Source organism: Danio rerio, chromosome 1 (assembly GCF_049306965.1).
Source record: "Danio rerio strain Tuebingen ecotype United States chromosome 1, GRCz12tu, whole genome shotgun sequence".
Classification (NCBI taxonomy): Eukaryota; Metazoa; Chordata; class Actinopteri; order Cypriniformes; family Danionidae; genus Danio; species Danio rerio.
In genome coordinates, this window is record NC_133176.1 from 23,782,174 (window position 1) to 23,806,551 (window position 24,378).

At 37.6% G+C, this 24,378-nt stretch overlaps 2 protein-coding genes across 2 annotated transcripts in view; one reads left to right on the top strand and one right to left on the bottom strand.

Moving 5' to 3' along the window:
- The window catches only part of dnah6 (dynein, axonemal, heavy chain 6), a 233,378-nt gene extending 211,685 nt beyond the window's left edge, over nt 1-21,693 (top strand). The window contains exons 72-79 of the mRNA XM_073950785.1: nt 3,631-3,752; nt 7,733-7,862; nt 8,057-8,184; nt 8,289-8,474; nt 16,653-16,725; nt 16,841-16,992; nt 18,380-18,602; nt 21,467-21,693. Of these exons, the coding sequence (XP_073806886.1) occupies nt 3,631-3,752; nt 7,733-7,862; nt 8,057-8,184; nt 8,289-8,474; nt 16,653-16,725; nt 16,841-16,992; nt 18,380-18,602; nt 21,467-21,570 (1,118 nt within the window). The 3' untranslated portion in view covers nt 21,571-21,693. The remainder of the gene's footprint in view (nt 1-3,630; nt 3,753-7,732; nt 7,863-8,056; nt 8,185-8,288; nt 8,475-16,652; nt 16,726-16,840; nt 16,993-18,379; nt 18,603-21,466) is intronic.
- Nucleotides 21,694-21,839: 146 nt separating this feature from the next.
- The window catches only part of chrna8 (cholinergic receptor, nicotinic, alpha 8), a 135,256-nt gene continuing 132,717 nt past the window's right edge, over nt 21,840-24,378 (bottom strand). The window contains exon 10 of the mRNA XM_021473897.3: nt 21,840-23,180. Within this exon, the coding sequence (XP_021329572.1) occupies nt 22,638-23,180 (543 nt within the window). The 3' untranslated portion in view covers nt 21,840-22,637. The remainder of the gene's footprint in view (nt 23,181-24,378) is intronic.

The window sequence follows — 24,378 nt, forward strand, 5'->3', positions numbered from 1 at the left end:
GATGAATGATTGATAGTTTTATATTGAAGTGTTTGTGGAAAACACTAAAACATGACCTCTGTGCTTGAACTGGCAAATATGAACAAATCTATATTTAAATTGATTTAAATTAATATCTACAACTGTCTTTGACCTATTGAAAATACCACTTATTTGATGAGGTTTAATTTAACATGCAAATAGCAGCATAGTTTAAACAACAGAGCATAATTTACTTGCAGCATGTTTGTGAGAGAAAAAAATGAACACAATTATGAGGCCTACATGAATATGTTTCACTTAAATAGCACAATAATAAAACCAAAGTAATAACCGCATCAAACTTAAATAATAATTTTTGTGATGGTTCACAAATTTAAGAAGACTCAGTCTTTATGCTTTCTTTATTTTGCATTTGGTTTGAGCCTCGGCTGAGTCAGTTGGCATTTCTGTGTAGAGTTTGCATGTTCTCCCTGTGTTCGAGTGGGTTTCCTCTGGATGCTCCGGTTCCCCCACAGTCCATAGACATGCGCTGTAGGTGAATTGGGTAAGCTAAATTGTTTGTAGTGTATGTGTGTGAATAAAAGTGCATGGGTTTTTCAGTGTTGGGTTCCAGCTGGAAGGGCATCCACTGCATAAAACATATTCTGGATAAGTCGGCGGTTCATTCCGCTGTAAGCCGAAAAGAAAATGAATGAATGAATGAATGTATTATCACACATTGTCCAAAACACTTTCAAAGAACACTATTAAAACTAGTATGAGAGTGTGTGAGAGTGAATCGTTTCAGAGAGCATTGGTGCGATCTCTCCTTTATGTTTTACATCTAAAAGCGGCCCCTGCTCAGATTACGTTTGCTGGAAGTCACTGCTCAGATGTTCCACGACCCAACAAATGCCAATTGAACATGTTCAGTCAGGTGAAAACAAACTCTGACCAATGGAAACATATACTGACAGGGGTAACACTGTGATCCAACAAACTCAGACAGACCTGTTTGTTGGTGTTGGTGTGAACTAGCCTAAAGACAACTTTAAAATGATCAGCGATGTGACATTTCCATTTAAATACAGATTTAACTTTTTTACACGTTTTTTGACCCTGTTATTTGGGATAGGGGGTGTTGCTGTGACGATTGTCATACAACCAGACTTCTTCCGCATACATTGTGTTTGGGAATGCACAGCATAACACCAGGGATTGATTGTAGCTCCCAGCCATTACTGATTTTCCTATTTTCTTATCTGTTGGATGCACTGTGCATATAATATAATGAAATTGTAAAAGTAGTTCTATAATGTGCACTTTATAGTGTAACAGCTATCAATATGCAGGGTAATGGGCTGTTCAAATAATGCATCCTACATGATAAAGTTAATAAATGTACATGACTGGCAAGCACATGCAGATAGGAAGTATATTTTATTATTCCCTAACATGGCTCATTTACTCTTTTTTTGTTATTAATTACTCACTCTCATCTTGATCCAATCTCCTGGGACCCTTGTTCTTTGTTTGGAACACAAATTAAGATCTTTTGAATGAAATCCAAGAGCTTTTTCATCTTGCGCATACAGCAAACATCAGGAGACATTTAAAGACCATATAAGGAACCAAAAACTTTGTCAAAACATTCCATGTGATCCACTGAAGTTCACTTTCTTTATAGGTGCAGTATGTAAGTTTGACACCCAGTGGTTGAACTAGGTATTACATTCCTGGATCAAAACGATCGCAAGCACAAGTTGCAAGATTGAGGAGCAACTCTGACAATGGAGCCTAAAACTTGGGGTCACCAAGGGGTCACCAAACTTGTTCCTGGAGGGCCGGTGTTCTGCAGATTTTAGCTCCAACCCTAATCAAACACACCTGAACAAGCTAATCAATGTCTTACTAGGTATACTTGAAACACCCAGGCAGGTGTGTTGAGGCAAGTTGGAGCTAAACCCTGGAGGGACAGGACAGAGATTGGTGACCCCTGTTCTAAAGCAACAATACATGATAAAAGGAATATTTTCCATATAAAAAGAGTTTTTGTTCAAACCAACACCTTGAGTTGATATATTAGAAACGGCTTCTATTTCTTACCGCTGAACAACAGGATAATCTGTTATCACCTCGGGTACACCTCATGTGCTTTATTCAGTGTTTAAATGTGAGCTTGAATGCCATTTTACATGACATTTATTGCCATACTACTGAAAGCAGCTGCAGATGGTTCACCTCAGATCTAAAAAATAAAATAAACAGTTTGAAATTGAGCTTCAGAACTGATAAATAAACTTCAGAAATAAAACACATATCAGTGATTTAGCATGCACGTTTACTAATGTTAAAGAGGTTTAATATGTATTAATTAGATTAAAACCTTGCCATTTTGTGAGTGCATATTCTGCTTCTGAATGGCTTTATTTAAATTTCTATCATGTTTCGTCTGGTGCTAACCGCCCAATTGCTTATCACCTCAAATCTCGTCTCGTAGCGTGTTGTTAGGACACGGGGTTGCAATGTAACCTGCTCACATAATGTTTACGCTGGTAATATCAATATTATTTGCTAATTAATAAGCTCATGTGTAACTGAATCTTCATCTCATTTCGGAGTCTGCTACTGTCCACCCGAGGTCGCATTTCAGTCATGGACGCATGCTTTGAGAGCATCCTAAATAAATGAATGAAATACTATGTTTTCCATCAAGGCAACCCTGGATGGTGAAATACAATTGGCTGAACTCGCATTAAGCGGGTTAAAACAAACAAAACAAAGACAACTTCCCGGCACAGAAAACACATTTTCAAAGAAGGAATAACTGACTTTAGCATTGTTTTTCAGATAAACAAGATTGTTCACTTGGCATGTTTCTTAAATATCTGCAAACATATATTGATATTTTTATGTTTTAGAAGTGTCAAAAACACACATAAAGCAACTTTGTTTTGTAGTCGAGCACCATGTAACCTTAATTACAGCAGCAAGCCTACTATAAACTGAAATTGTGAAGTGGCAATTAAGTTGAATGATTTAATGACATGAAACATTTAAAACGACTGACTAAATAGTAGTTTATTTATCACGGAGTAAAGAGTTAAACTAAACTGCAAAATGGGCTGTTGCTGTTGCTGAAACAACAGCACTGCACGAGTCAGTGGCGCAAAGTCTCCTGAGATTGATGTAAAGTAAAGACATGCTGCAATTTATGATTAAATTTAACATCATTTTAAGGTACTTTTGCACAGTTGTACAAACCTATTTGTTTAAAAGTTACTTTAAACTATTAAAGATTACTATTAAAATACAAAACATTTGAAATTGTGTGAAAATAGTGTGGTCAAGTGTCAGTGTTGTAAATTAGTTAATTAGTTTTAGTTTTATGATTTACAATTTTCATATACTGCACTGTATATAGACTGTATATGAAGAGTTTAGATGTAAAAACTGTTTGAAATTTCCTTACTTTTTCTGTTTATTTGTATCTGGAGGGGGGTTATCAGGCATGTCAGCTGGTTATCCTTCTTTTTTGTCCTTGGCTGATCACATGCCTGATTGATTTTGTTTAATGTCACTACACTTCATTACACACTTCATTTTAGTGCCCCTAGGTCATTACCCACTTCACCTTGAAATAAGAAGGTGCTCTTTCCTTTTATACAGGGATCTACTTTGCTCCTGATTCGGACAGCTTGACAGAGTACAAACAATATATTGAGGATCTGCCTCTGATTGATGATCCAGAGGTCTTCGGAATGCATGAAAATGCTAACCTGGCCTTCCAGGTAAATTTCACTTTTTCTAACTGCATACAGATCGACAGATTTGCTCTATACATGCACTCATCTAGTGTATGAGTTTTATAATGTTATTTTGTCACCCAGTATCAGAGTCTGATTGTGTCTCATCTTCTGCTTCATGGTTAAAATGTTATTACACATTTGTCATTAACTAAAGCTTTAATTCACCCCAAAATTAAAATCCTTTCATCATTTAGTCACTACAACATTTTTTTCCAAACACATAAGAAATGTAATAATCAAAGCATTTTTTAATTAAGGGATTTTAATCAAAAATAAAATGTTTTTTTTTCACTCCATTGGCAGTCTGTTTACACAAAACCTCCATATTGAAGATACATTTGTATAAACTGAGCAATTTAATCCAGACATTCAAAACAGACACACAGATCACTTTATATCACGAACAGAATTCATTTACATTGATCAGCAACCTTGGTCATTGAAAAATGTTTACATTGCATTCACATTTGGTCATAGAAGCTCCAGCATGGTTGCATGGTGTGCAAGAACCAATGAGGTTTGTTCATGTCAACATTTTAAGATTGATTGACTGACTGACTGACTGACTAAGGCCGCATTTACACTGCACTGTTCAAGTGACTTAATTCCGATTTTTTTTCTCCCATATGGCACAGATCAGATATGGCCCATGTATGTGTAAGCAGGAAAAAATCACAAATTCTGATTTACTCAAATCAGTTTCAGTGGAAATTTATCGAATATAATTCAGATCTGTGCCCTCTTGTCAGCAGTATAAGCAGGTAGTCGGCAGTAGTAGGCAGTCGCACATCATTAAAAACCATAGCGAATGACATCAAGTCTGACGCTTTCATTTCAGAACAGACTTCAGCAGAGTCCCAAACCTTAAATCTCATACACGAGGACTAAATCTTCTTCTTCTTCTTCTTTGGCCTTAGTCCCGTATGGTTGCCGGGTCTGCTCTTTGGAACAAGTCCTCCATTTAGACTTGTCCATATGATAACGACTTTTTTTTTACACATTCCGGCCGGCCTGTCACCCTCATACATTCATACACTACGGACAATTTAGCCTACCCAATTCACCTGCAGCATGTCTTTGGACTGTGGGGGAAACCGGAGCACCTGGAGAAAACCCACGCGAACGCAGGGAGAACATGCAAACTCCTTACTGAAATGCCAACTGAGCCAAGGTTCGACCCAGTGACCTTCTTGCTGTGAGGCGACTGCACTACCTACTGCGCCCCACACGAGGACTAAATATGCTTTTATATTTTCACATAGCACAAGTATTTAAGCATGTTAACAAGAGAGAGAGCGAGAGTGTAACATCCGCCACGTAACCATGAACTAATATAAAACTGTTGCATATATCATGTGCATAAATCACAACCTGGACATTACATTAAGATGCCTACTGCTTTAAAATGTCCAAGATTAAAAGAAGATGGCCAAATGAGAACTTTTCTGTCATAAACTATAGTAAAAAAACTATTTGTCAATAAATTAAAGCCAGTGAACAGATTAAATACAGAAAAGGAGAAACGAGCACTCCTTGATTATCAGCTGTCAGTCATCGCCCGCTCTTTTTTTTTTTTTTTTTTTTTCTAGTCATTGCGTCTTTGCCGTGTGCTGTGTAAATGCTGACAATCAGATATGAGTCACTTTTAAAAGACGATGTAAGCAGGTCAGAAAAAAAATCGGATACAGTCACAAAATCGTAGTTGACCATCAAGATCTGCAGTGTAAATGCAGCCTAAGTGATTACTTTATGAATGTTTTGAAGCAACTTGGGTGAACATGACATGGCATCAAAAAGAGAAAACAACATAGAGTAGTGCACAAGTATGCAAACTGGAACTGCAACCTGGAGTTTTTTTATTTAAACTGTCAATTAGGGTTCTCCTTCACTCAAGACAAGTTTTAATAAACTACAATCTCCTCGTATCACCTATCACTGTTAAAACTGTCATTTACAATCTTGTAAGACTTCTGATCATTATTGTTAAACAAATGAAGATGTTTCTAGCTTTCTCATATCATTTTCTTCCATCAAGTCAACATAACCTAGACTTTCACTCACCAAAACAACAAAAATACATGTTTTAAGTAATCTATATTCATTTATTGGTTTGTCTGAGTCTTCTGAAAATGTTCATATAGTACAGTACATCACTTATTTTATTAATGTAAAAACATTGATCAACGCAGATAAATTTCCTCAAGTATGGTAGATCTGTGCTTGGGGCACAAGAACCAGTTTTTTTAAGCTTATTGCCCCAGTCGTCATTCAGACATTCTTATACAGAGTTAAAAATGATTGTGCTACAACAGAAGATAGTAACTGTCTCTGTGTACATCTTTAAAGGAACACTCCACTTTTTGTTGATGAAAATATGACTATAACTAATTGTGATTATCAGAATAGAAAAAGGTTGATTAAATACATCAAATCATACTATATTTGGTGCATTTATGATAAAGTCGTGGTGGAACCCATCTCTCTCAGATGTCTCTCTGGTTGCACCGCGAGCTCCCTGTGCAAGCAGGTGGTCACATTGGTTATGATGATACAATTTATCAGATTTTCTGTCACTGTGTAATATTATTGTGCCTGCTGCAGCCATAAGACAATAAAGTTTCTTGATTATTATGCCAGAATGAGAATATAGTTCCTAGCCATACCGCCTAGTACAAAATGTAAGAAAAGAAAATTTAAGCTTTAAGTAAGAAAATTAAAGAAGCTTTTTAGTCATTTTTGAGTGAGACGCAAATAGTCTAATCTAATTCAATGATCTATGCTGAGCTAAGATAAAAGTGCTCCTGCCCGACCTGGACTGGCTGAATGGATTAAAAATGGAAAAACTCAAATGTTTAATTCTGGGGGAGTTTTGAGCCTATTTTCCAAAAAAGTAGACTGTTCCTTTAAGCACCTGAAGCTTGTATAATACCAATCATCAATTTGGACATATGGCCGATCGCCCAGGGCGGCATCTTGCTGGGGGCAGCTTGGGGAAATGGTGCTAAAAGAAAATAAATATATATTATGCATTTGGCATCTTTTGCATACGCAAGTTTGTTATTCTATACTGTATGTGCAACGGTGCAACCGAAACAACGCTGGTGAAAACAAATTTACGCATTTGCAGAGAAATTTATTCTCGTGTGCATCACATGCACTGCTCATGATCCCGGTTATTTACTGTACATGCACTCCGATATGCGTCGACATGCTAGTCAACAAAACTAAAATTTATATGATGATGATGATACTTTAAAGGGCACCTATGGTGAAAAATCTACTTTTAAAGCTGTTTGGACAGATATGTGTGTAAGTATAGTGTACTATCATATTGGGGTGAAATAAACACACCCAGTCCTTTTTTTTCAAATTTCACAAAATAAAAACGGTGGACCAATTGGAGCGGTTTTCAGATCGACCGCAACTTGACGTAGGAGTGCGGTCCCCCTGCCCACCAATATTGATTGACAGCTGCGCGCATTAACATGTCTCTGTAGTAACGCATATAATCATATCAACAAGACAGGACGAGCGCAAAGCAACCGGAAAAAAAGGGTCTGTTCAGTTTGCTAGGATCATCAACCATCATCAAACGTGATCAAGAGCGAGTTTTACAAGTTTTACATGTTTAAAACAGTGCATGTGTGGAATGAAGTACAGCGATTCACTTTAGATTTACTTCATCAGCACAGCCGCGTGTCTCTCTCACTGTCTGTGTGTGTGTCTGTGTGTGTGTGTGTGTGTGTGTCTGCGCTATGTATGTGTGTGTCTATAATTATTTTAAATATACATATTTAAAATATATATTTAAATATTTAAAATATATATAAAGTCAACCACCTAGTGTCTTTATTTCTTGGTGGATGGAGAGGGGGTATGTTTGGGGTGGTTTCGACCAGGGTGGCATTTAAACTAGAACCGCCACTGCCAATCATAGATCTTCTTTCCATTTTTGAAAACAGAGACAGGAGACAATGACTGTGATCAACACTATTCTGGAAGTCCAGCCTCGTTCTTCAGCAGCAGGTGGAGGGAAGAGCAACGATGAGGTGGTCCACGAACTGGCTGATTCCATCTTAGCAAAGATTCCTGGTCAGTTTTAAACCCCTGCAGTTCCCTGGACAAGTCGAGAGTCAGTCCACTGGTCTTATAATGAGATTTCGACCTGTGTGTGTGTGTGTGTGTGTGTGTGTGTGTGTGTGTGTGTGTGTGTGTGTGTGTGTGTGTGTGTGTGTGTGTGCGCGTGTCTGTGTGTGTGTGTGTGTGTATGACATGCATCTGAGCAGATAAACTAGATATGGATGCAGCAGTGGAGAGTCTGTTCTTGCAAGACCCCAAAGGTAGAGTTAACTCTCTCACCACTGTGCTTGGACAGGAAGTAGACCGCTTTAACTTCCTGCTGCGTGTGCTCAAAGTAAGCAATGATAGATTGATTACAGTAGCTATTTAAACAGGAATGAATGAAATATTAATCGTACTAATCTGTGTGTTGTTGATTGTGTTTGTATTTCTCTGCAGACTTCACTATGTACTCTGCAGAAGGCGATAGCAGGTCTGGTGGTGATGTCAGAAGAAATGGAGAAGATTTATAACAGTTTCCTGAATAACCAGGTTCCTGATCACTGGTCTAATGCTGCTTATCCATCTCTCAAACCTCTTGGCAGCTGGGTTAGAGACCTCAACCTGCGCACAGCATTTATAGAGGTATGTGTGTAGAGTCAAAATCAGAGCACTAGTTGGGCTCTGGGATTTTTTGCGATGTGGAAAACATGGACAGAATCAAGGAATTCAAATTTATATTTTGGAATTAAATATAATTAGACTTATATTTCGGGCGAGGCAGTGGCGCAGTAGGTAGTGCTGTCGCCTCACAGCAAGAAGGTCGCTGGTTCGAACCTCGGCTCAGTTGGTGTTTCTGTGTGGAGTTTGCATGTTCTCCCTGCCTTCGCATGGGTTTCATCCGGGTGCTCCGGTTTCCCCCACAGTCCAAAAACATGCGGTACAGGTGAATTGGGTAGGCTAAATTGTCCGTAGTGTATGAGTGTGTGTGTGAATGTGTGTGTGGATGTTTCCCAGAGATGGGTTGCAGCTGAAAGGGCATCCGCTGCGTAAAAACTTGCTGAATAAGTTGGTGGTTCATTCCGCTGTGGTGACCCCGGATTAATAAAGGGACTAAGCCGACAAGAAAATGAATAGACTTATATTTCTATATATGAAATATAAAAAAGAACAAAATGTACATTTTAGAAACCCTATTAAATGGAGTTCAAGTGTAGTTCATAAGAATTAGAAAATGAACAAAAAAAAAGTAAAATATTTAATGGAAAAAAAATAATTTGGAAAAAAATTTAATAAAAGCTGATTTCATAGGGCCCTTCACCAATATATATATATATATATATATATATATATATATATATATATATATATATATATATATATATATATATATATATATATATATATATATATATATATATATATATATATATAAATATATATATATATATATATATATATATATATATATATATATATATATATATATATATATATATATATATACATATATAAAATTTATATTAGATTTATTTATATATATTGTCAGAAATGTGCTATATCGTGGCTTCCTGCTAATTTGTCTGGCCATAATTTTATAATGACCACAAACATACACTCATTATAACAACATTAAAAAAAAATCTAGCACTGTTTTTTACCTTTGGTTAAAAAGTGTTATCGCATATACACTACCTGACAAAAGTCTTGTCGTTTTGCCAAGTTTTAGGAACAACAAATAATAACTTGACTTCTACTTGATCATTTGGCATCAGAACTGGCTTATATGAAAGACAAAGGCCTCTAGATTTAGCTTATTTTACCAAAATAAAATATGATCATGTCTTGATCATGATGTTATTAGGACAGCAAGGACTGACTTTGCTTAGACGAAAATCGTGTCACTAAACAGAAATAATGACCAGTATAGAATATAAAGTCATGATACAGAGGAAAAAGAATTAATATTGTGTATGACTCCCAGGAGTTTGAAGGACTGCATCAAATAACTTATTAATAAATTAAATTAAATTCACCTTTATTTGTATAGCGCTTTTACAATAGCCGCTTTTCCACTATCGTGCTGAATCGTTCTTTAAACAGAACTGTTCCATTCCGTGCCAAACCGGGCCAGACAGCACGGATACGGTTTCATTTTCCACTGTCGTGCTGCGACAAAGCTCTTTAAAACATTACACACAACGCATCAGTAGTTGCCTTGGTAATGCAATGTAAACGGCTCCCTTTGTTCAATTAAAGTTAAATAAGAGCCAAAACTATTTATTTATGTTTTTTCATAAAAGCAAAAGCAACCATGTGACTAAACACTGTTATGCCGCTCTATCAAATAGGGGTGCTAAATATAGGTACATGTGCACCCTTATTTATTTATATGTTGCGCAGCTCTGGCTAAATTTTATTTGGATGGAAAATTACCAAAAAGTAACGTGACGATTGAAAATAATTGGAGGGGAAATAAATAATATTTAAAATCTCTGAACATAACAGAAAAATAAACAATGATAAGACAACAATAATAGTGCATTTGTATTATAGTGGCAGAAATATAATTTTGGACAGGCCTTGTCAAAAGTGAGCGGGCACTTTCACTAATAAAAACACAGTACATAAATTATTTCTTTTTTAAAAATTAATTAAATTACACTGCGTTTTTATATCAAAAGTTGATAATGATTTAAAATATACTACATTTCGATAGTAAAACAAATAACAGCCATCGCTTAATTGGTTTCATTTTACCATTCAAACATTAAATAACGAATGCAGCTAGTAAAAAAACAAAACGAATATGAAACAACACATATATTGCAGGATTTAAAGCATATTAAGCACTATTATATTTAGCAAAATGCTGCTCTATTATCTTTTTATTTTGATCATTTTATTTTTATTATTATAATTATTTTTGTGTTCATAATTAAGCTGTAGGCGAATTATTGCTAGACGTTTTAGAAAATATTTGCGTAGTTATATTAAAGATCATCAAGAACAAAAAAACAAAAACACAGAAACATGTTACATGCCTCATAAATGTCATATAACTTATGTATTAACTGAATCATATAATTGCATATAGCTGAAATGATGAAAATTGCTCATTTTATTTTTATAAAACATTTGTCAAAACGTATTGATATTTTTTGAGTAAAAGCAATACTGACATTTAAGAATCCATATTCATTCTTTTGACTTGTTTATTAGTGCATATGCTATAATATAAATCATACAACAGTACCTTGGACAGTTACAGTGCCGCTCCGTAAAGCTTTCAAGCAAAGTCTTTTGGACGGCCGACATTACAACACGAACACGCCGTCCTTCAGGTGGTCTCGCCGGTATTAACAAGCTGTCCTGGCTTTGAATTAAAAAGTGCAATTATTTCCTCGTTGTTAAAAGAGTCTGCAAGTTCCATGGATATAGTGATGTTGTTGTGGAATTTGGACATCGACGATGCAAAGCGTGACTTTATTCGCTTTATTCGATGCGCAGCAGGAAAAAAAAGTCAGCAGCGCAAGTCGCTGGCATGTCTCTACCGGATCAGAGCGAGTTTTGTGCTGTGAAATACAGCGCTGCGTGCAATAAACTCACATTCACGCAGGCGAAGTAGGTCTGTATTCAAGTCAATAAAATAATAACTTTAATGAATAAAATATCTTCGTAACAATGTGATGAGTTATTCACTTCTCTGCCAGAGACTGCTCTATGGTATTAAAACCCTTTTCAAACTGTATCGTTTAGACCTGGATCATTATTTTATATTAAATGTAACGTTACTGTAGTTTATTGAGGATGTCTGATGACTAGCGCGCTTCTGCTGAGCCAGCTGTGGTAGCTTAGCAACCGAGTCGCGACGTCAACACACAGAATCTGTCAGCACAGTTCAGCACGGTTGTCTAACCGTGCCGAGAATTCCGGGCCGAGAACGGTTTGTAATCGTGCCGCGCCGTTCCAGGCTCAGTGGAGAAACAACCTTAACCGTACCGAAGTGTTCTTAGAACGGTTTGGCACGATAGTGGAAAAGCAGCTAATGTAAATTGTCAAAGCAGCTTAACATAGAAGATCATAGTAAATTTAAACAGTGTAGTTCAGTTTTCAGTGTTTAAGTTCAGTTTAGTTTAGCTCAGTTCAGTGTGGTTAATAATCACTACTAAGAGTCCAAACACTGAAGAGCAAATCCATCGATGCGCAACTCTACAGATCCCAAACCATGCAAGCCAGTGGCAACAGTGGCGAGGAAAAATCTTCACGAATTGGCGAAAGTGAAGAATTAAAAAACCTTGAGAGAAACCAGGCTCAGTTGGACACGACCATTTCTCCTATGGCCAAATGTCTTGTGCAGATCTGCGGTCTAGGCGCCAGAGGCTGGAGAATGCTGGACCTCAGCGAAGGCTTGTCTGACCCTGGAGCATCACAGGAATCACTCTCATGCTCTCCACTCCTCCATGACCAGAACAGCATCTGCTCAGGATACGGCCTGGTCCAGGATTATGGAAACCTTGGGATCATCTCATCGCTGGTCTTGGATGGAATCAGTGAGGCTGCATAGTCTGAATGGCAAAGAAAGCATTCTTGCAGGACCTCCAGATGTAATGTAATGGGCGGCACAAATGTCTTGACACCTCAGGCTATTGATGTTGCACACCCTCATACTGAAAGTGACCCCAAATCATGATTTTTCCTTCACCAAACTTGACTAATTTCTGTGGGAATCTTAGGGCTGTGCAGGTTCCAATAAGTCTTTGTGAGTATTTGTAATGATTGGGATGCAGTTCAACAGATGATTCATCGGAAAAACCTATCTTCTGCTACTTTTTCAAATAAACAACTACAAGTCAAGTTAATATTTGTTGCTCTTACAATCGAGATTGACAATAAGACTTTTGTCAGGTAGTCAGGGCCAACGCGTCCATAGAGGCGACCTCGTCCGCGACACTACCAAGCAAACCGGTCACTTTCATTTTCACTTTCTGGTTAAGGGCGGCGTGATCGTTGTTTGCCTAGAGCACCAGTTCAGCTTGCTCCAGCCCTGCAGGTAGTGTATGGGTGCTTTCACACCTGTGAATCGATTCAGTTGTTCCGAAACAGAGATTACAACTGTTACATTGTTGCTCTTTGCTCTTGGAGCGGTTCGCTTTCACACTGCAAAGTTTGTAATCAGGCCAAAAGAGCTAAAACAAGTCACGTGTGAGTAAACTCTTCTCACATTGGTCAGAGTGTCAGGGTTTATTTTGCAGAGTCCCGCTCAGCTGTCAGGAGAGGTTGTGGTTTGGTGGGGTTTGACAAGGTGCACGCGACGTGTCTAAAGAGTAAGGAGAGATGCGTTGGGGAGGGGTGAGAAGGGTGAGCAACGTAGCCTATTTGAGGACCGGGAGGGAGACGCAAGATTACCGGGAGATTATCACTCGTTTGCGGGCATCCGGAGACTCGCGAAACTTCCCGCCCTACTTATAATTCTCTCTTTATATAGCCATATGCCCATTACATATCCATAAAACAGAGTGATATAACCGCGCTCGGATCGTTTGCTTTCTCACTGCAATCGATCCGCTCCAGAGTTCATTTCAATCAACCCGAGACCACCTCATTCAAGCGATCTCGGAGCGTTTGATTTGGCGTGGATCCGAGAGCGATTGGTGGTTTCACATATGCCAAACGAACAGGTTCCAAAACAAAAGTGTAGGTGTGAAAGCACTCTCCGTCATATTTCAGTTATCAAGTTTCACAAATCTATTGAATGCATTTATTTAACAATCTTATTCTGAATTTAAAATGTCATAAGTGAACCTTGGAAAAAATGTAAAATAACATGTAAAAAAGGGTCAAGAGCAGCATTTTTGCTTTGTTTTTTTGCATCACACATTTTGACGCATGGCTCGCAGGCTTGAAGCCAGTTTTTATTTTATGACTGTATTATTCCAAATGAAAAATAGGTTTAAAACTCCACTCACAAGCGTGTACACGGATACATTTTTTCCCTCAGTATTGGGGAGCTATATACTGTACATGGCCAATTTTCTTTGGGTCGGGATTCCAGTAAAGGCTAGTGAAATATGAGCTGTTATTTCTGGCATTGAAATTCCCGAATGGAGCCAGAAAACTGCACAGCCATTCCCAAAGTGACACAATATGACACTCAGTCAAAAAAACTATTAAAACCTCTACAATTGCTTTACTATATATGCTGGATTTGCAGTCTGGCACACACACATGATCATAGCTCACTGCACGGGTTGATGGACACCCAAACTGTTATCTCTGACGGGATGTGCTGTTCCATGTGGCTGGTCTGAGTGCTCACTTATATAACACACAGACACACACCATAAGCTCATGTTAATATGGATGGACTGCAGAAGAATGTGTTTCAGGACTCAGCAAGCATGCCGAGCATAGTGTATGCTAACGTGACTAGTTCAGGTCTCTTCCGAATCTTAAACTAAAGTACAATACTGAATATAAAAATCATATATATATATATATATATATATATATATATATATATATATATATATATATATATATATATATATATATATATATATATATATATATATATATATATATAAGAAGTCTTATAGATGTTTTAACACAGGTGTCTTGGCAAAAAAAAAAGAGGATAATTCTAGGTTCTCAGTGAAAATCTATGAGAAACATCTCAGATATCTGTTTAGATGTCTACTAGATGTATTTTAAACACAGAAATGCTTGGTGGGATAAGAAACAAAACTGATGTTATTCTCCTTAAATGTCCACATTTGTACACATTTTTTTGTAACTGGATATAAAATATAATTCAAAGGTATTAGGTTTATTAGGATTTTTGTTGTCTCACAAAATATAAATAAACTACTGCTATATTTAGAATAACTTTATTTGCTTGTTTTATTGATTTTTTTTTTCTTTTTAGCGCTTTGAATGACATGTAGTGACATTTGAATGACATTTTAATGACATGTAGTGTTAAAGAGTATTTTGTTATTTTATTTCTTATTTTTTAAACCATTATACATTTTTCAGGATACTTTGATAAAAAGTATTGATTAAATTATTGACACATTTTGAAGTTATTTAGGTTGTTTTAGTTATTTAGGTTGTTGAAGCTATTTAGGTTGCACTTGATAAATATAGTCAAAGTATGACATTCATTTTAAATGGAAACCTTTTGTAACCTTACAAGTGTATTTACTGTCACATTTAAACATTCTAAACATTTCAAAAACTTTAACATTTAAACATTTAGTTTAAATTTTTTAACATTTAAACATTTATTTTACTAAATTCTCATTCATTTCTTTTAAAGAGCCCCTATTATAGGTTTTTAAAAAGACTTTCCAGTAGTAGTGTGTAACACAGCTTGAAGTGAAATATCCAGTTAAGGCCGTTTTTATTCAGGAGTCTCCCGTATTACAGACCCATCTCCAGTTTTGTAATTTCTCTCAGAACACTCCGGTCATTTCACCCCCTTCCCCCGGTCCTTAAGTTTTAGGTACAATCTATAACACCCTCGGATCACCTACTATTCCAGTGGCAGCCGGTGGCTGGTCACATGACAGACCAGGCACGCCGTTCAGGTCATTCCGCTCCGCTTGTAAAATTTTAAATGGATTTAAATGCGTTTATGAGCTCGAGATCCACTGTCGTTGCTATGGCCACCGTCAGCTGTTCCTACACACGTGCAGAGGTCAGGGTTTAAAATAGTCCAGCTGTTGCTGCTGTGTTTCTACACATTCTGACTACTTGTTGATGAGCCATGCTGGGCATTTGTCTCTGTCTCATGCTGAACACAGTCGACCAATAACAACAGACTGGGTCATCGGACCAATCAGCGCAGACTAGCATTGCGCTAAGGCGGGGTTAGGGAACAAATGAATCGCTGAACGAATCATATGGAAGTCGCTGGGATAATTAGGTGAAAATAAAATGCATTTTATAAGACAATGAAAGTGTTTTTTGATCTTGCATGCATATCAGATATTGTTGAAGACCCCCAAAACCCAAACATGATCCATTTTAATGCATAATAGTGGCTCTTTAAAAAGTATGGAAATTTTAAACCCCAAATTCGGAATAGCAGAGTAGAATGAACAATGAAAGAATGAATGGTGTACTATATGCGTAAGATATTATGTGAGATATTTAACAATTTCAGAGACAAGACATTTTAACATAAATTACTCTATTTCTCACAAAAGAGATTCATATTAGGAGAAAAAAAGCCAAAAAGTAAGCCTGTCTTGAAAATGTGTAGATGACTGTGCTATACTCAAGAGTTTTCCAGCATGATATGATGAAGAGGAGATTTAGAGAAGGAAGCGCACAAACCTCATTGACATTCTTGTCATGTTTCTTGCCAAGCAGCAAGTGTGCAGTTTGGAGGGTGAATGCAATTTAAGAGCTGAGCCAAAAGGCAATATTTCCACTGAATAAATAACAATTCAGTTGTTCCTTGCTGCAAACTTTGTTGGGCAAAGAAATTAGGTAAACTTGAATGACTATATCACACTAATATTAACATATATTATTTATCTGCTTAGAAATATTGCTAAAACCTCCCCAGTAGTATGATTTGAGAGTCTGAGTTGGAGTTATTTTGGTTGTTGTGTCCACCAGCTACAACCATCTAGTCACTTATTCTTTCATAGGATCTGAATGATGTGAAGTAGAAATGATCTGTCAGCTTCACACTTGACTTGACTTCTTTTCCACTGGGGGTTAAAGTTGTTTTGCTTCTTTTTATTTTAAATGATGTTTGCTCTTCATTCACAAATCTGGTTGTATGTGTGTTTGTGTGTCTTGGAGCAGAGCTGGATCACAAGGGGTCAGCCTAAGTCTTTTTGGATTTCTGGATTCTTCTTTCCTCAAGGATTCCTCACAGGTATGTAACAAGCTTGCATCAATGCGTGGTGAAAACCAAATATCATTTACAGTATTTTTCAAAGGTCATCTGAAACTCTTTTGTTCAATAAAAAGTTGGTGTTTGTGTCTTGTAGGTGCCCTCCAGAATCACGCACGCAAATACAACCTGCCTATAGATGAACTGAATTTTCGTTTTAACATGGTTCCAGTGTACAGAGACCAGACCCTTGTCACTGAAGCTCAGAAAACCCTTGCGCCAGGGAAAGAACTTGACATGGACCAGGAGGTAAGAGTGGAAAAAAAGTGATATTATAAGGTCCCATTCATTCATTCATTCATTCATTCATTCATTCATTTAATCATTTTCTTTTCGACTTAGTCCCTTTATCAATCTGGGGTCACCACAGCGAAACCAACCGCCAACTTATCCAGCATATGTTTTACACAGTGGATGCCCTTCCAGCTGCAACCCATTACAGGGAAACATCTATACACACTCATTTACACACATACACTGCGGACAATTTAGCTTACCCAATTCACCTATAGCACATCTTTGGAGTTGTGGGGGAATCCTGAGCACCCGGAGGAAACCCACGTGAACATGGAGAGAACATGCAAACTCCACACAGAAATGCCAAATGACCCAGCCGAGACTCAAACCAGCGACCTTTTTGCTGTGAGGCGATCATGCTACCCATTGCAACCACTGTGACAACATTAAAAGGTCCCATGAAATAAAAAAATGTAAAGGATTTTTAATGCTTGATACTTGTTATTTTTTTATATCTATAAGCTAATTTGCACCAAAAAAGTGACAAAAAATTCAGAGTTCAGGAGATTTAATATTTATAAAAACATGTAAAAGCTGGGCGACGTGGTGGCGCAGTAGGTAGTGCTGTCAGCGCACAGCAACAAGGTCACTGGTTCAAGCCTCGGCTGGGTCAGTTGGCATTTCTGTGTGCATGTTCTCCCCGATTAATAAAGGGACTAAGCCGAAAAGTAATGAATGAATGTAAAAGCTCGGGGTGGCATGGTTTGCACTCTTGCCTCACAGCAAGAAGAGCACTGGTTCGAGTCCTGGGTGGGCCAGTTGGCACCCCTGATAAATGAGAGACTAAGCCAAAGAAAAATAAATGAATGAATAAATAAATGAATTAATGTAAAGCTTGCAGTTGGTCACCTAAATGGTATAACGATATTATTCACGTCACCACATACTTCAGGTTCTCATAAAAATATGACCAATCAAATCTGACGTGCATTTGAGCTTAACCACCCATACAGGCAGAGCGATGATAAAACGGAACGCGTTTGCCTGTTTTTTTAAATAATTTTTTTAAGAGGAGGAGCCACACTATGTCCCACCATATCTTCATTTTTGTTGAGATTTTCAAACATCAAATAAAAAAGCAGTTAATAACTCTTCACGGGACCTGCAACATATGTATTAAAGTTTAATTTAAATGTTTTTTTAAACAGTTCTAAATTCTTCTCTTACAGAGAAACCATGTTTCACGTGTTCAATGTATTTCACGTGATTGCATGTGCTTTTTTGAGTAAGCACATGGGAAGTACATTGTTGTTGTTTTTTTATAGCACAAATTTGCATGATATTAATTCGTAAGATAACATAAATGTTGATGAAGTCAATATGTGGTCTGCTTCTTTAGCTCCCCAACATGGAGGATGGTGTGTTGGTTCATGGGATGTTCATGGACGCCTGTCGCTGGGATGACACAAGCATGGTAGTTGAAGATGCACTTTCGAGGGTAATGAACCCTATGCTGCCTGTGGTTCATTTCGAACCTCAGCAAAACTATGTTCCTGAGCCAAGCCTCTACCACGCACCACTGTATAAGACCTCTGCTCGAGCTGGAACTCTCTCTACCACAGGTACAGTCATGTGTCATTTAATCAGATATCCTACTAAATAAAAAATATTTATGTACAAAACTGTAACTATAAATTTATTTTTGAACACAAATGCTATATATATATATATATATATATATATATATATATATATATATATACATGTACATATATATACATATATATACATGTATGTGTATATATATATATATATATATATATATATATATATATATATATATAGCAATTGTGTTAAAAAAATTATAGTTAGTTTTGTATATAAATATTTATTTGTACATAATAATTATAAATATAACATGCTACCCACTGCGCCACTGCGTCGCCCCTTTTATATATATATTCCGCTGTGGCGACCCCAGATTAATAAAGGGACTAAGCCGACAAGAAAATGAATGAATAACTGAATGAATGATACTGTAAATATATAAGGGGTGCTCCGATCAGGATTTTTGAGGCAGATGATACCATGTATCAACTCCCTGTCATCATGATTGACCGATACAAAGTACTGATTGCGATGCTTTATGCTTTATAATGCATAAAGCACATTTTCCCTCAACGTATGATAGTTGAAAGTTGAGATCTCACCTTACCTAAGAGAATAAATAATGTTGCATATAATTCCTAAAACATGTCTCTTATAACCATTTAGTGTAGCCATGGTCAGAAGCAGCTTTACAGAGCAAAATAGATTTAAAAATGATTGACTGCAATTTAGAACCACTGCAAATTATGAAATAACCATTTAAAGAGCCCATATTATGGGTTTTTGAAAATTCCCCTCCATGTAGTGTGTAACACAGCTCTAAGTGAAGTGAAGTATCCAGCTAAGGCTTAAATCTGTAAGAATACAGTGTTTAAAACTGTTGATTCATCTATAAAAGAGTCGAATCATAGTGCTTCAAACGAGTCGCCTTGATACCGACTCATTAGGTGTTTCGCCATGACGTACGAACGAAACAAAGTTTTTCACGTGCACGCGCAAACCCGGGAGATTTCAAACCTGAGGCCCCGCCCTCTGACGCAGTAACCCAGACACACACACACACACACCCACAAACACACGCACACCCACAAACACACGCACACAAACATGCCGGTCGATTGAAGTCACACTGCAGATGGATATATTGAGTCTCTACCCAAAGATGAAACATCAGCATTATAACCAAGCAGTTGGAAACTTCTGGAAGCTACATGCTACAAAGAATACTTCATCTGAGTTTGTTAAAGGAAGGATCAGTAAAGAGTAACTGATGGACGTCAGGATGGGTTTCTTCCTACATTTCTCAAGTGTAAGTACGTGCGGTTAAAGTTGTTGCCTCGTTTACTCTAGCTTGCAAATGTATTTAGTTGTGATTTGTTACTTGTAACCGCGTGTACTGTATCAGGTTAACTGGATATATTATCTTATCGCGTGCAAAGTCACGTTAAAAACGCGACGCGTGCTGTTTGTTTATGGAGCTCCGTGCTAGAGTTCTGCTCCCGCGATTTATTCGGAAATGTATTCCCGCGCCGCAGAAATCTGGCGCGGGGAGAGAGAGAGAGAGAGAGAGAGCGCGAGAGAGAGAGCGAACGAACGAACGAGCTCTGTGTACTTTGTGCTGTGTGTGTACAGACAGCTTGGCTGTCTGAACTGTATACTGGGTGATATTTGGTTGTGTTCTCCGCTCTAGCGGGACCGGGCGCGGCGGGCAGAAAACGGAGCGGGTTCTCAGGCTAAAACCTGGCGGGTGCGGGCTGAAGCGGGAGCGTTGTCATCCGGAGGTGTGTGTGTGTTTTTGTGTGTGTGTGGTATGGCGAGTACACGACTGTCTCCTTCGTTCGGTTATCCGTGGCACTATCCACTCGCCATAGTGTGGCAGCTAAAGTCCACGCCTACACTATCGAGCGTGTATGAACTGTGATTACTTTTTAAATTGCTGATTAGCTATTGGCCATTTCCCTCTCTGACTGAAGGCAGTCGACCAATCGCGACAGACTGTCATCGGTCCAATCAGCGCAGATTAGCTCCGCGCTAAGGAGGGGTTTGGGAACAAATGAATCACTGGACGATTCATACAGGAGTCGCTGGGATAATTAGATAAAAATAAATGCAGATTATAAGACCATGAAAGTGTTTTTTGACCTTGCATGCATATTAGACTGTTGTTGGAGACCCTTACAACCAAGATATGACCTTATTTCATGTATAATATGGGCTCTTTAACATGTCTCACTGAAGAAAAAGATGGGAAAGTTAAAATGCACACCTATAACTATGACTTCTTTACTAATTTTTATTTTGTATATTACAAAAAGTTGGATCTAATTTAACCTGTAATGTTTAAAATGTAGATGTACCAATAAACTGTTTAAAAAGAGGTCACACCACATCTGTATATCTTTTAGCTGCTGTGTTGGGAGGACAACCATCGCTCACGCCACACACATCATTTCTTTTCTCACGTTTTTTAGCGCTGCTGGGTGCGCAAGTGTATCCCCTCAGTGTGTAAACCGTTGTAAAATCATAAACAAACACAATCAGTTCATGAGATTGGCCAGATTGCAGAGTACCAATTGAGTTTACAAAATGTGACTATTGGTTGATACATATTTCTAGACGATCGATTAGATACATTAGCATCACTAATGTATTTGAACTCTCAGCAGACCTTAAACCACACTGAACTGAACTAAACTGAATTTTAACACTGAAAACTGATCTACTATGTGAAGCTGCTTTGATACAATCTATGTAAAAGCGCTATAGAAATAAAGATGAATTGAATCGAATAAATATGAATTGCCTTTTATACATGAATATAAAAATCATAAAAATGTCATTTTATTGTGTTTTTTTTTTTTTTTTTTCTGTCTATTAGGACACTCCACCAATTTTGTGGTAACTGTGATGTTGCCATCCAACCAGCCCAGTGACTACTGGATCTCAAAAGCCTCTGCACTGCTCTGCCAACTCAATGAATAAGCAAAGCTTTACCTCTCCAGTTCAATTTTAGATCCTTTCTCAAAAAAGCTATTCATTTTTTGAACATAAAAAAACATTTACATCTTAAAAAAAAACCCATTAAAAATGCATTTAAAAACAAAATGAACTGTAGTTTTGATTTTTCTTTCACCAAGCCACAACATATTTCAAAATAAATAGCAAGGTAAGTAAAAATGCTGTTTTAAAAGGTTAAATAAAGAGCTATAATAAATAAACGCCAACTACTCCAAAATACATAGACTCACCCAAAACTTTAAATTGTTTTATTTATTTTTTTTATCTATATTTTCTAACAAAATGACTTATATCCACACTGTTTACATAGTATTTTTACATAATACAACAAAGCACAGGGTCAGTATGGTCACAAAATAATGACACTCTGATTTACGTGGACAAACCGGACACAAGTGAGAGATTAGAACACACTAATAACTGTAATATTAATAGAACACTTCAAAAAAATGAAAGTGACAGTAACAGAGTGTATTAATTCAACCTTTAATGCTATTGTTGCTTTGGTAAGGAAATATTTGTTAAAAATGTAAGGATTTGTTTGTTGGTTCAGTAAAAATGTTCGTACTAAAATAATGTTAAATGGTGCCAAAAATATTACTAAAGAAAACGTTTACGCTTTAAAGGGATTTGGGAATTCATTATGTTTGTTTTTCAGAACACAAACTTCACAGACACATTTGTAGCTGTTGTGACTAACAAAGTTAGCACACAGAGCACATCTTCAAATAAACCAACTCTCAATGCTCGGTCCAGATACAGTATATAAAGACATAAAATATCACCCAAACAGCATGTCCAAGGGTCTGCACGTTTGTTCGAAAAGTCACATTTCAAAAATACACAATTTTTGTTTATTAGTTTCTTTTTTTTTTATATGAATTATTTGTAACAACAGTTCTCGTGGATTTGAGAACGATGAGTAGAGGAAGGATTCAACTTTGGCGGTAGACACTTCTCACACTCAATCACGTGTTTATTTTAATAACTTTAAAAACAACCAGAAAGCCCCCAATGTGCTCCTATCACAATTATGTAAAGTCTTTTGAAACTGCCTCGATGAAATTTGGTGCGGACATGAGAATGGTAAAAGTGCAGATGATAGAGAAGAGTGAAAATGCCACCAGACAGAGCCGATCCACGACTGCCGCAGCAAATTTCCACTCGCTGCAAATGGCTTCGGCTTCATCCTGGTCACGGAATCGCTGAGCGATGTACATCACTTCCGCCAGGATGCGATGGATCTCTGGTTCACCTGCAAACATCCTCACTCCCTCTCGCTGTTCTTCGTTTGGTGATCCACCAACTCGTCCACCGCTGCAAGACACGCCGGAGTCACTGCTGGGTGGACAACAGGCGCTGTCAATGGAGTGGTAGCCAAAGTACAGGTTCATATGGCCATTTGTGGTGGAGTTGGTGGAGGAAGGTTGACCAGGCATGACCCCCATCTGAATACTGCTGGCACTAGCATGGTGTGCAGGAGACTGGTCATATTTGAAGTTGGCTTTACGTTCCTCACCTGGTTTCTTCATGCGCAAGAACCAGGCACACCAGTTGAGCAGAATCACACGCACCTAAGAAGAACAAGGAGAATTTACTGAAGATAAAGCTCTCTAATGGATTACCAATACATTTGATGATAGTACTGATATGCTGTATAAAGTCAGTTTGTTTCATTCAATTACCGGAGAAAATGTCCACTAAAGATTCCTAGGTTTAAAAATTCTGAGCTCCTAGCAGCAGGTGCGTCCCACTGGACATGAACCAAATAAGAAACACCAGACAGAAGTAGCTAAGAGCTCTTTTCTTCTCGTATGAGTAGACATTAATGTTTGATGCAAATAGACCTGATTACCTCTCCAGTGGGCCAACTGCACTGCAGTCATTCTACAACTCAAACCTATTGTTTATTCAGAGTGTTTTCTTAGAATGTTTTCAGCAGCAGTTTTTTAAAGATGGATTTTTTGTGGATGGAATCAGTTTTATAAGTAAACATTACATCATCCCTTATAGTTTGTATTGTTCTGAATGTTTTATGAAAAAGTCTGTATAGTGTGCTACACGTCAAGTGAAATGTAAAATGTTTTTTTTTTTTTTTTTTTTTTTTTGTCACAATTTGCAGTCTAAAGTTGTTGATTACTTGCTGATGACTAGTTGCAGAAAGCCTGTGTGATTTAAAGGGCATCTATGGTGAAAAATCTTTGGACAGACATGTGTAGGTATAGTGTATAGACTGTCATATTGGGGTGATATAAACACACCCAGTCATTTTTTTCAATTTACCAACATAAAAACGGTGGACCATTGGGATCGGTTTTGAGCCAACCGCAAGTTGACGTAGAAGTGCGTTCACACTGCAGCATGCAGTGAATGCAACGTATTGAGATTCGGGCCATTAAAAACAGCTGATCCACTGAGTCTTTCAGCACTCTCTCCGAAAACACTGGATTGATCTCGGCTGGTGGATCAACATTCACCAAATGATCGCTCTCATCTGCGCCATTATTTGTAACTTTAGGTAGGTTCGCAAAAGTGTACTTTTCATTGCGTCTTTCTTAAACTTTAGCTGTTTGCATTTCCCGCGGCCACAGAAGCTCCCTCTCATCTCAACTATGTGCGGCTGTAAAGCTTGAGCGAGTTGCCTCACATGCGCGCCCCTCCATTGGAAATAACAAACTTGCCTTAGTCATAGCCTCAGTCAAAGTTAATGCAGTGTGCGTGGTTATTAGTATCGGTGTACAAGATCTGAACTTTAAACTAGCACACAGTTGG